Raw genomic sequence first — 15,871 nt, forward strand, 5'->3', positions numbered from 1 at the left:
GAGAATAGATAGGGGGGAATGGAGAGGAAGGATCCAGAGGGTTTCTCTGAACGCGGACAGGAACCGAACTGAAGTCGTGCCTGACTTGCAGAAGAACAGTGCAGCTGGTTAACTGTCAGCCTTCCTGGCAGCAGCGAGCCCTGAGGAAGGTGCCCCAGCCACGGCGGATGGAAGTGCGCAAATAAAACGTGCCTGTTCTGAACAAGGGAGGTTGCTGACGCTGCCAAGGTCAGGAAAACAATCGGTAATCATAACGCGGCCAAAATCAGCTCAACCATTCACCCTGCTTGGAAAGAGCCTCGCCAGCCGGTCTGACAACAGACAGGCTAGGAGTGCTGGGCCAAAAATGAGCACTAGGACCTGGCAGCATTTCGCGGCACTTGAGAAGAATGTGGCCACAGCTGCAAGTGCCCAAGAGCACAGCCCGGAGCCACTGACAAGGCGCAGCGCTGCTCTCAGGACTCACTTAGAAATGACTGGCGGCCATCTTCCTGACCCTGCTCCTTTCGGACAGGTGTCCATCTGCACCTCCTGATACCTGGTGTCACCCCGTTTTGCCATCCCAAACACTCATCACAAATCTAATTAACTTTTGAAATTATTACTACAGTCAGTTAACAGTAGCACCCCTATCGTAATCTCAAACTCACCAAGTCCGTCTGTTTCAGAATCACTTTCTATTTAGAAAGAAACACACCAGGTAGGACTTTGAATACGGTCAAATGTGAAACTTTTTTTTTCCGGAAAGTCTTAGCATATCATTCCCCACCAACCAAAAGCTTTCTGTAACAAACAACTGATTCTTCCCTAACTAAAATATTTTGGGTAAGGTTGACCACAACAATAAAACCCTATATATAAGTGAAGGAGCAAATGAATTCGTTTAAAAAATATTTGTGGTTTTCGTTATTTAAGATAAATATTGGAGCCAAGTCTACAAAGATTTGAGGAAGGAAAGCTCATGATTTTAAAGTTTAATAATTATCAATACGTAGTTTATATTTGAAAGCATCAGGAAGGTATCCTTATACATAAAAGTTTTCAGGGACTAAGTACTCTTTCTGAAAAATAAAAATAAAAATCAATTTATGATAAGAATGCTTACAAAACCAGTAAGCAAAGGGAACTTTCTTAATCTGATAAAGAACATCTATAAAAAATACATACGGCAACTATTCCACACTTAATCTTGACCCCTTCCTCTTTCAGATTAAGAATGGTGCAAAGGTGCCATCCCTCACTACCCCTACTCCACTTTTAATTTTTATTTATTTATTTATTTTATTTTTGAGACAAAAATCTTACTCTGTCGCCCAGGCTAGATTGCAGTGGAGCAATCTCAGCTCATCGCAAGCTCTGCCTCCCAGATTCTAGTGATTCAGATGCTCCAGCCTCTCAAGTAGCTGAGATTACAGGTGCAAGCCAGCACGCCCAGCCAATTTTTATATTTTTAGTAGAGAGGGGGTTTTCACATTTTGGCCAAACTGGTCTCAAACTCCCAATCTACTGTGATCTACCTCGGCCTCCCAAAGTGCTGGGATTACAAGAGTGAGCTACCGCACCTGGCTGATCTTTATATTAAAAATCTTAGCCAGTGCAGTAAGGCAAGAAAAGAAAATAAATATTATAAAAGTTGGAAAAGAAGAAATGCAGCTGTCACTGTTTGCAGATGATATTTTTCTATTTGGAAAATCTAAAAATCAATAGGTAAATTATCTCAGATTTCCAGGATACAGAACCATTCAAAAATTAGTGAATTTCTATACACAAGCAGCAATTCATAAAAAATAGTATTTATAACAGAAAGAACGATATAAAGCATCTTGGATCATATGAAACAAAAACTGTGCAAGCCATTCATGGATAAAATGATAAACCTTTATTGAAAGACATTAAGGAATACTTAAATTGAGAGCTATACTATGTTATGATATTGGACTCAATATCAAAGATGTCAATTCTTGCCTAATTGATCTATGATTTAATGCATTTCTTATCAAATCCAATGGGGCTTTTCATGGTTCTTGACAAGTTGATTACAAAACTATTATAAGAGGGAAAAGGCAAAAATATCCAAGATACTCTTGAAGAAGGCAAACATTCTATTAAATTAAGACTATTGTTGACATTATAAAGAAAGCAAAAAGACAAGCCTCAAAGTTGGTTAAAAATATATAACCAACACAAATTTGTCTCCAGTTTGTTTATAAATGATTTCTGTGAATTAATAATGAGAAGACACCCCTGCTCCATGGACAAATATCATGAATCAACATTTCACAGAAACTACCACAAATGACCCATGAACAAATGAAAAGGCAGTTAACTGGATCATTAACTGGGGAAGGGTGCATTAAAGCCCCAGGAGGATACCTTTGTGTGCCACTAGACCGGCCAAATTTAGCAGTACCAAGGTTTGGCAGGTCCGTGGAGCAAGAGGAGCTCTCATTCACTGCTGGGAAAAGTTTAAATAAATATGACAGTCATGGGACCTAATCAAACTCCAGAGCTTCTGCACAGCAAAAGAAACAGTCATTAGAGTGAACCAGCAACCAACAGAATGGGAAAAAATGTTTGCAATCTACCCATCTGACAAAAGGCTAATATCTAGAATCTACAAAGAACTAAAACAGATTTATAAGAAAAAAAAAAAACCCATTCAAAAGTGGGCGAAGGATATGAATGGACACTTTATAAAAGAAGACATATATGAGGCCAACAAACATATGAAAAAATGCTCATCATCTCTGGTCATTAGAGAAATGCAAATCAAAACTACATTGAGACACCATCTCATGGCAGTTAGAATGGCGATCATTAAAAAATCTGGAGACAACAGATGCTGGAGAGGATGTGAAGAAATGGGAACACTTTTACACTGTTGGTGGGAGTGTAAATTAGTTCAACCACTGTGGAAGACAGTGTGGCGATTCCTCAAGGACCTAGAAATAGCAATTCCATTTGACACAGCAATCCCATTGCTGGGTATATATCCAAAGGATTATAAATCATTCTATTATAAGGACACATTTACACGAATGTTCATTGCAGCACTGTTTACAATAGCAAAGACCTGGAACCAACTCAAATACCCATCGATGGTAGACTGGACAGGGAAAATGTGGAACATATACACCATGGAATACTATGCAGCCATAAAAAACGATGAGTTGATGTCCTTTGTAGGGACATGGATGAACCCGGAAACCATCATTCTCAGCAAACTGACACAAGAACAGAAAACCAAACACCACATGTTCTCACTCACAGGTGGATGTTGAACAATGAGAAAACACGGACACAGAGAGGGGAGCATCACACATTGGGGTCTGTGGGGGGAACGAGGGGAGGGACAGTGGGGGGTAGGGAGTTGGGGAGGGATAACATGGGGAGAAATGCCAGATATAGGTGATGGGAAGGAAGGCAGCAAATCACATTGCCATGTGTGTACCTATGCAACAATCTTGCATGTTCTTCACATGTACCCCTAAACCTAAAATGCAATAAAATATAAATAAATAAATAAATACAACAGTCACGTGTCACTTAACGATGGGAATAGGTCCTGAGAAACGCCTTGTTAGCAACCATCCTTGAGTGCACTTACATAAACCTAGATGGTCTAGCCTACTACTACACACCTAGCCTGTTGCTCCTAGGTTACAAACTTGCACAAGTTTTTGCACTGAATACTGTAGGCAACTGTAACTCCATGGTAAGCATTTGTGTATCTAAACATAGAAAATTTACAGCAAAAATATGGTATAAAGCATTTTAGAAGAGTATACCTGTAGAGGGTACTTACCATGAATGAAGCTTACAGGACTGGAAGTTGCTCAAGGGCAGTTAGTGAGTGAGTGAGCAGTGAGTGAGTGTGAAGGCCTCGGACATTAGCATATAATACTGAAGATACTATAAACGGTACATTTAGTCTACACTGAATTTATAGGAATGTGTTTTTCTATCTTTCTTATTCTTTAATAATAAGTTAACCTTAGCTTACTCTTTGTACTTTATAATCTTATTTTGTTACAACTTTCTGACTCTTTTGTAATAATAACACTTAGCTTAAAACACAAGCACAAGGCCGGGCGCGATGGCTCATTCCTGTAATGGCAGCACTTTGGGAGGCCAAGGCGGTGGATGACCTGAGGTTGGGAGTTTGAGGCCAGCCTGGCCAACATGGTGAAACTCTGTCTCTACTGAAAATGCAAAAATTAGCCAGATGTGGTGGCATGTGTCTGTAATCCCAGCAATTTGAGAGGCTGAGGCAGGAGAAACACTTGAACCCAGGAGGTGGAGGCTTCTATGAACTCCGATCATGCCACTGCACTCCAGCCTGGGCAACAGCAAGACTCCATCTCAAAAACAAAAAGAAAACAAACAAAAAACCCCCCACAGCACATTGTATAGCTATTCAGAAATATTCGTGTCCTTATTCTATGGAGTTTTTTCTATTTACAATTTATTTTACTTTATTTTTTACTTTTTAAACTTTGTGTTAAAAACCAAGACACAAACACACACATTATCCTAGGCCTACACAGGGTCAGGACATCAAGAGTACTGTCTTTCTCTCCACATCTTGCCCCACTGGAAGGGCTTCAGGGGCAGTAACACACATGGAGCTGCCATTTCCTGTGACAATAATGCCTTCTGAATACCCCCTCAAAGGACCTATCTGAGACTGTTTGAGTTAACTTTTTCTTATAAGCAGAAGGCATACATTTGAAAATAACAATAAAATATATAGTCTAGTAAATACATAAACCAGTCACATGGTCATTCATTATCATTTGAAGTGTTCTGCACGGAACATAACTGTGTGCTATACTTTTATACCAACTGGGCAGACAGTAGGTTTGTTCACCCCAGCATCACACAAACACGTGGGTCATGTGTTGTGTTAGGTGATAGGAAGGTGGCCCTTGGAGATGGAAATTTTTCAGCTTTGTTAATATCTTACGGGACCACGATTGTATATGTGGTTCATTGTTGACTGGAAAGTCTATATGGCACGTGACCACACTTGGGAAATATCTGGGCATCAACTAGTGAAACTGAAGATGTGCATGTCCTGTGACCCAGCGGTTCTCAGACTAGGATATCTAGAAAGATTCTGCACATGAGGTACGTCCGCAACGTTCACAACGTCCGACTGTAATGGCCCTGAACTGGAACCAGTGTCAACACAGTCAACAGGAAAATCCACGGTTGAATCGTGACCATTACATGATGGAATACCACACAGCAGGGAGAACGAATGAACCACAGCTACAGACATCATCCTGGATGGTTCTCACAAACACAGTGCAAACTGAACACTCGCTTTCTTTGATAAGCTATAAACTGAGTCAGAAGTAGGCAAGGCAAACTCAAATATTATTTAGGAAATCACATGCGTCTATGTACGCCTCTTTAAAACAACAGTTGACAAACTATGACCGAGAGCAAATCCAGCCCACTGCCCATTTTGGCGAATGAAGCTTTCTTGGGACGTAGCTGTGTCCATTTGTTTGCACATCATCTATGGCTTCTTTCTCACTACAAATGCAGGTTGAGTACTTGCAACTGAGGCTATATCTGCCCTTTATAGAAGAAGTTCACTGATCCTTGCTTTATAGGCAACAGAATGAAAAACTCAAACTTCAGGACAGTGGCTACCTCCTAGGAGATGGTGGGGTGGGCGGGGCTGTGATCAGAGAGGGACTTCCTGACTGCTGATAGAAGGCATGATTTATTCACATAGGCAGTAGACCCATAAGGTTCCAGTATTATTTTTCCCTTTAAAGTCCGCAGTTTTCATTCTGCATTTGTATCTAGCGCTGGCTCTGCATCATCTTGCTTTGTGAATAGAGGGAAAGTCTCCTAACTGCTAAGAAGCAGGCTACATTGAGAGGTAGATTTCCACTTGGAAATTCTATGCCTTCCTATTGGATAGGATGAAGTGTGTCTCAAGAGTTTGAAAAGACGAAGGTTTCAAGTCTAACTGGCCTGTCAGTGTAGGAATTCCCTTAACAATACCCTGGACAAATGGCCACCCTGAGCCTGCCTGAACACATGCCATGAGGAGGAAGCTGGAGTCACAACACTCTGTCCCATGATCGCAGAGTCCCATCAGAATCAGATCCTTCCACATGCTGTTCCCAAGTCTACCTCCGGCATTTCTGACCACTGCTCTTGACAGTCCCATGTGGAAAGGGACTTGAATATCATCTCCTCCGAGCCTGTCCATGGGGGTCTTGGTTGTACCTGGGGTCCAGACCCTGGTATGGCCACGGGGGCCATGTGTGGATACATCTGGAGTCCACGTATCCACATTAGCCTCAGATGTTCTTCATTAGAATGAAATCCCTGCCACTTGGCTTCTCCCAGCGGTTTCTCTGGTGCATCACAACACACATCCCTCATTCATGAGACATTGTATATGTTTCTATTTCCCCGTAGTGAAATGCAATGTCCAACTTACCTATAGAGATCGGTGATCATATTTTTATCGTACCGAGCACACAGGTTGTTGAGGAGCTGCTCATGCTGGCCAAACAGGCGGATGTAGTTGGAGGCGGGGAAGGGTTCCTTAGAAAGGCACGTGATGGTTTCCACCATTTTATACTTGTTAATATGAATTCGGAAGTAAGTCCCATTTTCTGCACTACCGGTTATTAGTTCTAAACCCTGGAGGCGGGATGTGCATCAGAAAAGCAACATTAGAAACATCTCTGGATTTTGGGAACTTTATCATAGCAGTTTATTTTTTCAAATGTAACAGACAGGTTGTATCTTATCCCTCATTGCAAATAACAGTAATAGATATTGACCAAACTCAGCAGAAGGTAACAGTGTGTCAGAAACCACATACTTGGACTCAGTGACTAAATGTTCTTCAGGATATTTTAAACTGTGATTGCCATGTTCTGTGTTTCTAAACTAGTTGCTAGGTTACAACCCATCCTCTATTAATACAGCGGGCCCAGCTAATAAGTGGAACTGGGTTTATTCTCTCCTCTGAGGTGTTTTAACACTGTTAAATTTCTTTGCTTCCATGGCATCATTTTGAGAAAAACCTCCTAGTCAAAACTGATCAGAAATAATTTCAGTTATTTTCAAGTTTACTTGAACAAAAGAAACACGTAAAAGGCCACGCCCGATGGCAGGAATTGGGCAGCGTCAGTCATTTGAAAAGGTCTGTTCCCAGGAAGGAGGTTCAAGGCTATGGGAGACCCACATACACATTCTGCAAGTGGCTTTCTAGTTTATAAATTGCTAAAGGTGTGGATTCGTGACTTTCTGTCCTGTAGAAACCAGCTACAACTGCCACATGAGCCCAAGTGACAAGGATAGATGCTGCTCCAATTCCATGCCACGATGACTTTTTCTATTTGGGACTCAGACAGCTCCCCACTGGCTCAGGCAGTGGGAAGCCTCTGTGGACAAATGTGGGTTTTGCAAGAGGTGGCTGAACCTTTACTACAGCCCTAGACTCTGACCTCAGTACACAGTAACGCTCAATAAATGTTTTCTGAGTGCATATAGATTTAAGCTTCTCTTCTGAACTTGAATGTGGCATTTAGAAATCCAAGGCAATTTGGACCGCCTGGATCCCAAACATTGACTTAGTTTTGGACATCACCTGGGGATTTTGTCTAAACAAGGACACAGTTTAACTTTTAAATAAATACAGGCAACTGGTGGGTGTCTGAGTATCGCATGGCAAAGCCCTGGGGGGACTCGGCCAGCTGTAAAGGTACAAGGCGAGATATATAGGAGGCACGACAGGTGAGTCCTGGGCCAACTCCAGGTGTGTGAGAAGCTGGGCGTTTGGGGGTGGGGGAGGAACAACTGGGCTGGGGGATGGTACTTAGGGAGATGGAAGTGGTGCTTAATTTATAGAAATGGATGGATAGATGGGAAATCTACCAATGTAACATAATGCTTAAAAAAATCCAAACTCATCAAAATATTATCCAACAAAACAATGCCCCCCATAATGGAGTGCAATGCATTTAAAAAAATTAGCGTTCAAATATATTTCACAACAGGGAGATACGTTCACAGTACATTTTATACTGTAGGAGTAGTTCACGAAAATGCACAGTATCATTTCATTTGTTTTGTATCAACATTTTCACAAAATGTTAATGGTCACTTTCTGCAGTTGAGAGATTAGGTGATTTTTATGGTTTATCCTTATGGTTATTTGACTATGCAGTTTGTCATTTTTAAAAACTGATCATTACTTCTTAAAGTGAGGACAAGTTATTTTTAAATACTCAGGCTGTGCCATGGCAAGGAACTAGATTTTTTTGATGAGCAAATTGAGGGAGACTGGGAGGGAGGGAGAAAGTAATAAAGGAAGAAAGGAAGAGAAGGAAGGGAAGGAAAGGGGAAGGGAGGGGAGGGGAGGGGAGGGGAGGGGAGGGGAGGGGAGGGGAAGGGAGGGGAGGGAGGGAGGGAGGGAAGGAGGGAAGGAGGAAAGGCGGGAGGGAAGGAAAAATAAAGGAAAGAAAGAAAAGAAGGAAAGAAAGAAGAAAGAAAGGAAGGAAGGGAAGGAAAGAAGGAAGGAAGGGAGAGAGGGAGGGAGGACGGGAGGGAAGGAGGGAAGGAAGGAAGGAAGGGAAGGAAGGAAGGGAGGGAAGAAAAGAGGAAAGGGAGGAAAAAAGGGAAGGGAGGGAGGGAGGGAAGGAAGGAAGAGAAGGAAGGAAGGGAGGGAAGGAAAGGAGAGAAGGAAGGAAGGAAAGGAGGGAAGGAAGGAAGGAAGCAGGCTCCAGGAAGAAAGAAGTTGGTGTGGAAGGGCAGGCTCCTCTGGAGAAGAGTTTGGAAAAAGCCAGGCCTGAGCCTCTGGCTGCCGGGGCCTGGCCTCCTCCTCTGCTAACCCCTTGTCCTCGGCTCCTGCCACAGGCCTCTCTCTAGGCCTGGGGGCCCCATGGGTTTTTGCTCATTCACGTGTGTTTTCTCAAGTCTTGACTTCGCAGTCTGAGCAATGACTCCCACCATTGCACCAGATGGGGTTGGGGGCGCATGACCTCACAGAATAACCCCTGGTGTCAACTTTACCTGATGGCCTGGGATATTCAGCAGTATTTCAGAATTAAAATCTATGTAGATATACAGACTGTGAAGTAGGTGACCTCCGTGTGTATTTCTAAATTAAACACAAGGCTTGAAAGACCAGCTGTGTTTAGAAACAGCAGCTTTAGGTTTGGCTTCTGGAACCCAGGAGTAGATGTCTGCATCACAGTAGGGGATGGCTGGTGGAAAGGCTGGGAAGCTGCAGGCGGGTTCCAAGCGGGGGCAGCTCTCGCACAGTGGCAGTGAGGCTGGTGTCGGGGAGAGGAAGCGCCACACACTGGCACAGTTTTATCTGCCAGGCTTCCCCAGGCCTCCTCCTCCTTTTATGTTTCATTGTGCGAAGGGATTAAAGAACGGGAGCCCAGGTGTCAAGGGGGCACACCTTGAGATCCGCCCATGTGGTTAACAAATCTTGACTTCGCCAAGAGTCTCACTTCAGCTTAACAATCCCCCGCCTTCAGCTTATGAGGACTTCTTTATGTTTAGAAGGGCTGACTTGGATTTCACGTACGGGGTGGAGGCTGTGCACCTCAAGACGATGGTCATGGTCACTTGGTCGGTAGTGACTTGACAAGTTCTCGAGGAGCCCTGCTGGCTGCAGGCTGACAGCAGTGACAGTCCAAGCACTTTGTGCCCTTAAATGTCAATGTCATCCTGTTCCCTGAGAGTCTATCATCAACATCAGTGTAGTGATTTTTTTTTTTTAAGTTATGGACTTGTTGCTTTTTTTTGGTCTTACTTTTAAATGTAAACACGGAATTATCACCTTTTGGCGCCCTCCCTAAGTTTCGTCTGCACGATCCTATGACACAGTGCTTCAGAGAGATGAGAGCTTGGAGTCCTGAAGAAGCCACGCTAGAGAGGGCGATGAGGAGGCTGCACTGATGGCTGATCTCAACTTTGGCAGGAAGGAGCAGTGTCCACTTTAAGGAGATTTGACACCACATTAACATCACTGGGGCCATCTGGGAACTGAGAGTGCCTCCAAATATGTTGTATTAACGTTAAAGACAGTTCACTCCTACAGGGGCTTCTTAGACACAAATTACTCTTGTAGTGCAGGCCATTCCTGTTCACAGTCGCCGACAGAACACGATAAGCCAGGGAAGCCCAGAACTCTTTCTGCAATGGCTCACAGAAAGCTCGCCTAGTGATGCCACAGGGCACCTCCCAGCCTTGCTCACGTGGTGAGGGGTTCCGGGGTCAGGACGATTATTTCACAACCTTCCAATTTGGTAGCCTATGCCTGCCGTCTTCCCCTATTTTAAGCATATGAGTAAATTGTTTAAAAAAATTGGATATTAAATTTAAAATTTTGATGGAGTCACTGATTCTGACATGGTTTTTCTTCTTCTTTTTTTCCCCTGAATACAATTATCCTTTTGAGTTTCTTTATGATCTTGACAAAGGTTGGAAAATGGCTCTGGAATTCACGCCAAATGGAAGACGCAGGATTAATCAGACTCGGTGTTCAAGAAATCAAGTTCCTAGCTCTCACACTGAAACACACAATTTTAAATTTGATGGTATCCAAGGCAGAATTTGTTGTGACAAATTTCTTTATTCTGCGGTATATACGCCAACAAAGCATGTGGACTGGAATCTGTGAATCAGTTTATTATGTAGACGACTTGGGGTCCCCTTGCTTCCTTTTGTCAGGTTACCTCTCAAAGAGCTCATGAATTACTACAGTAGCTTCTGACTTAAATATTCCAATTAGTGAGCACTATAAACATCCGAGAAGATTTGTCTGTGCTGCATCTAGTGCATGAATAGTCATTCAATCCCTCTGGTGAAATACTGTTCAGTGGGCTCCGTTCTTGATCAATTGGCTATATTTAGGTGGCTGCCTGACCATTTTGGCAACAATTTCAATTAATCAAATTAATTCCAGCCCCAAAAGATTGCCATGGAGCCATCCTACATTTTTTTTTTTCTTGGATAATAAAATGGAAGAAAAAATCTGTTTAGATCTTCTGTACTAATTAAAAAGGAGGCCCACCTGGCAAAATGGTTAATTAAAGTCAGGGGTCCTGTTCACATGCTGTCACAGCACCAGCCAAAGAATCTATTTAAGTTGCACTCTTATTAAAACTCTCATTATCTAAAAACTCCTTTTGGCTCCTCCTCTGACTTTATTTAGAGAGAGTCAGTGGCTCATAAATAAACGACGCCACATGTAGGAAATCATGCACTGTCCTTGAAGTATCTGGTTCTGGCTGAAGCCAAGTGCAATATGTTCTAGCTCTTGTGCATATTAGACTCAAGTTATTTATCTGTGATGATCAAAGTACTTAGCCTGTGAATACTCTGGGCTCTATCCTATTTACCTCATGCCCCACCTCATTGGTGGCAGATTGTACTTTCCAGAGATGCCATGACAATTTCCCCATCCCACACACTGTCCTGCAATATGACCTTGACACTCTCTGCCTTGAGAGATGGACTCTCTATCCCCCACCCCTTGAATCTCAGTGGTTGCTGTGACTGCTCCAACAGAGAGAGTGGGAGAAGTGATGCCGTGTGACTTTTGAGGCTGAGTCATAAAAGGCAATGCAGCTTCCAACTTGCACAATAACTTATGCACTTGGAGCCCAGAGCCACCATGTGTGCAGTCTGGCTATTCTGAGGCCACCATACTGTGAGGAAGCCCAGGCATGTGAGAACAGCCCAGGTGGGGAGGTTGCAGTGAGCACTCCCTGTCCCTGAGTCATCCCAGCTCAGCTGAGTAACAAGCCTTCAGATTTAGTAAACGAGCCCTCAGATGATCCGGACCATTGATCTAACCCTCTAGTCTGCTCATCTAAGGCTCTGGATAGTGTGGAGCAGAGACAAGCTGTACCCACTGTGCTCTGTCCAAATTCCTGACTCACAGAATATGTGAGCAGGATCAAATGGTTGTTTTATGCCACTAAGTGTTTTTTACACAGCAACAGAAACTGGAACAGTATTTATGATGATCTATAATAAGTGATGATCATTTATTACAAGACAATTTTGCATCAGACCACGTGTACAGGACAACTAAAATAATCTGGGAAAGGGTTAAGGAAAGTAAGTTTAAACATACAGCATTTACCCTTTTCCTGGAAGAACTGGGTTTCGTTATTTATCTGGAATAACGATTAAAACAACCACCTTCACCACTTACTGGCTACCTGTTTTGTTCCAGGGTTGCTTTATATATGACCCCCAGCAATCCCAGAAATGCAGAGACATTGAAGAACTTGGGCAAGGTCCATGGGAAGGAAATGGAACAGTTGGGATTGAGAAGGGTGAAGAGCCCATAGCCTGTGCTATTTGAGCCTGCCCCCTTTTATATATACGCTCCCCAGCAATCCCAGAAATGGAGAGATATTGAAGAGCTTGTTCAAGGTCCATGGGAAGGAAATGGAACAGCTGGGATTGAGAAAGGTGAAGAGACCAGAACCTGTGTCATTTGAGTCTGCTCCCTTTTAAGGAATTTTCCAAGAGCTTCTACTTACATCTCATTGGCCAGAACCTGCCCCATGGCAGAAACCTGGAAAATGTGTTTATTTTAGGTTGGTCATCTTGTTCAACCTCAAAAATATTCAGGAGAAGAAAATGGGAATGGAGTTAAGTAGAGAGCTTCCAGTCTACCTCATTGACTAAAAAGCCAATGTGACATATGCAAAAGGAAGGCCCCAGATGACAACACACACTGGGCTGGGACCATGTGTCAGAGGATCTTATTAGAGAAGCTCTTCAACCGACCAACTACCTGTGTCCTTTAAATAGGGAATTCCCATCTGCACAGCTTCTGCTTTTCCTGGAAGGGAGGAAAACAGTGGAGTCCCCATGGCCATTCCAGATGCTAAGCAGTCTACCAGCTCCACTGATATTTCAGTTATCTATCGATGCATCACCGGTTGCCTCAAAATGTAGAGGCTTAATATCCTGCAGTAGGTGAATGGATAAATAAACAGATACATCCAGACAATAGAGGACCACTCAGTGCCAAAAAGAAACGAGCCATCAAGCCATGAAGAGATAGAGAGGAAGCTTAAATGCATATTACTAAGTGAAAGAAGCCAACCTGAAAAGCCCAAAGACTGTATGATTCCAACTATATGACATTTTGGAAAAGGCAAAGTGACTGAGACGGCAAAAAGATCAGTAGCTGCCAGGCCTTAGGACAGAGGAAGGGACAAACAGGCAGCACACAGAGGGTTCTCAGGGCAGTGAAGCTGCTCTGTGTGATCCTGCAATGGTGGATATGTGTCATTATCCATTTGTCCAAACCCACAGAATGTACAAAACCAAGAGTGAACCCTGATGTGAACTATGGGCTTTGGCTGATAATTATGGGCCAGTGTAGGTTAATTGATCGTAAGAAATATATCACTGGTGGGGGATGTTGATAGTGGGGGAGGCTCTATGTCTGCTGAAGGGTTGGGGGTATATGGGAAAGCTTTGTATCTCTGCTCAATTTTGTTATGAACCCAAAACGGCTCTAAAAAAATAAAGTCTATTAAAAAAAAGGGATGGCTTAAAACAACAATAAATTTTTGTTATCTCATGGTCTCTGGGAGTCAGAGGCTGAGAGTGGCTTAGCTGGGGGGCTCTGGCTCAAGGCTTTTCATGTTTTCAGCCAAGATGCTGGCTGCAGCTGCAGTCACCTGAAGGCTTGAATGAGGCTGGAGGATCAGCTTCCAAGGTGGTGCACTCATCTGCCCGGCCGGTGCAGGAAGCCTCAATTTCCTGCCACATGGACCTTTTAAAGGGGTCCCTACAGCATGGCAGCAAGCCATCTAGAAGTGTGCAGGTTGGAAGCTACAGTATCTTTCTTTCTTTCTTTTTTTTTTTTTGAGACGGAGTTTCGCTCTTGTTACCCAGGCTGGAGTGCAATGGCGCGATCTCGGCTCACCGCAACCTCCGCCTCCTGGGCTCAGGCAATTCTCCTGCCTCAGCCTCCTGAGTAGCTGGGATTACAGGCACGTGCCACCATGCCCAGCTAATTTTTTGTATCTTTAGTAGAGACGGGGTTTCACCATGTTGACCGGGATGGTCTCGATCTCTCGACCTCGTGATCCACCCGCCTCAGCCTCCCAAAGTGCTGGGATTACAGGCTTGAGCCACCGCGCCCGGCTAAGCTACAGTATCTTTCTTGACCTGACCTGACCTTGGAAGTCACACAGTCATTTCCCCAATATCCCGTTGGCTACACAGGTCAGCTCTACTCAGTGTGGGAGGGGCCACACAAGGGCATGAAGACACAAGAGTCACTGAGGGCTGTCTTGGGGGATGACTACTCCAGCAGGCTTCTGATGTGCGGACCAGCACGTTAAAGCCTCCAAGTAAAGACTTTCATCCTCTTATAAACAAGGTTTTGTATTTGAAAGTAGAATGAAATTCAGAAATAATACTTACATAATCAGGCTGTGCCATTTGTATCTCCAAGGGAGTTGGAATGGCAGGCTTGGCAATGTGCAGATAATGGTAAGACCCGGGAAGAATGCCCCCTAGAGGAGACAGCAAGTTTTCCATTTAAAATTAATTGTGAAGGAGGTGAGTCACAGAGCTCACATTTTCACCACAGGACAAACAGACGCTTGCAGTGGCGTATGCTCCTCAAACTTTTCCACTAAAGTGCCGCTAACAGCAAGGAACTCCCTGGGGTGGCTGACATTTATTTAACCAAATTGATGTGAATGTGACACGCTACCCCATAACGGAGCCAATGCTCCAGGATGCTCCAAGCCAATCTTGTGTATCCCGTGATTAGCTGTAGCTCCCCACGCCCTAACCTATATCTCCCAAAACCAGATCAAGACCTTTAGAAGACTTAAATGTTGCATATGGCATTCCTATGCCTCATCACTTCTCCAAAACTTAGCCAAAATATTAAAAAATTGAATTTAATTAGGACCATCAACAAAGTACTTTGTTCAATGTTTTAGAAACTGTCATGATCGACTTCTTAGTATTTTGGCTTGTCCCTGAGGTCTGGGCCTGTGCCAGCTCTGGCTTCTGACAGCCCTCCTTTCTCTTGCCTGCCCACACCACCACCTTTCCTCAGGTCTCACCCAGAGTGAGAAGCAAAGCAAGATCGTGTGGGGCTGCCTAGTTAGGAAGAGGAAGACAAGGATGGAATGGGGGGGCTTTTGTCTCTGTAGTCTGGCCCCCCTGTTGACTGGACTGGGCTCCATGGACACCCCGGGGGCCTACGTATACCTTTGTGGGTTCATCCACAAACCTCCAGAAGTGAACACATAATTTTATAAATTAGTGCATTTTTCTGGTAAAAGGTCCACAACATTCAGAAATGCCATTTTCAAAGGTATTTCTCACACCCCCTAAACGTGAAGGAAACTTGCATTACTCATGAAATCATCTCCTCCCTAGGGGACCAAAAAGGTTTACAGGATAAAAGTGCACTGCTTTACAGTTGCAAATGGTTAAGCTTATCCATCCCAAGAGCAGGCTGAGGCCTGGCTGTCTGGAAGGGTCTCCTTATCTCTGAACTTAATAGTGAAAATGGAAGTTTTGGGTAAGAGGCCAGGGCAAACCATCACTTTCCAGCTATGAGACATCCAGACAAGTTAATAATCATCCCCTTGTCTGTTTTCTTATCTGTAAAATGGAAACCCCATTTAGGGTGTGGTCCGTAATAAATGCTCAAATGCAAATAGCCATAATAACAATAATTCCAGGTTTGTAATAAATGCTTCAGAAATTAGATAGACACTTTCTCTCCTCTGGCAACCCACTGAGGTACCAAGGAGCCTTTTCCCCAACCCTAAGAGAAACCTGGAGGGCTGGCCTGACTGCTGACCCATAC

General features: G+C 43.7%; 1 protein-coding gene across 4 annotated transcripts in view; it reads right to left on the reverse strand.

Moving 5' to 3' along the window:
* Positions 1-15,871, reverse strand: part of CFAP61 (cilia and flagella associated protein 61) — a 294,842-nt gene that overhangs the window by 43,065 nt on the left and 235,906 nt on the right. For all 4 annotated transcript variants that reach the window (XM_010343722.3, XM_074406186.1, XM_074406187.1 and 1 more), the window contains 2 exons: positions 14,461-14,552; positions 6,470-6,675 (listed from right to left, as the gene is read on the reverse strand). In XM_010343722.3, the coding sequence (XP_010342024.3) occupies positions 6,470-6,675; positions 14,461-14,552 (298 nt within the window). The remainder of the gene's footprint in view (positions 1-6,469; positions 6,676-14,460; positions 14,553-15,871) is intronic.

This window comes from Saimiri boliviensis, chromosome 9 (assembly GCF_048565385.1).
Source record: "Saimiri boliviensis isolate mSaiBol1 chromosome 9, mSaiBol1.pri, whole genome shotgun sequence".
In the NCBI taxonomy this organism is placed as follows: domain Eukaryota; kingdom Metazoa; phylum Chordata; class Mammalia; order Primates; family Cebidae; genus Saimiri; species Saimiri boliviensis.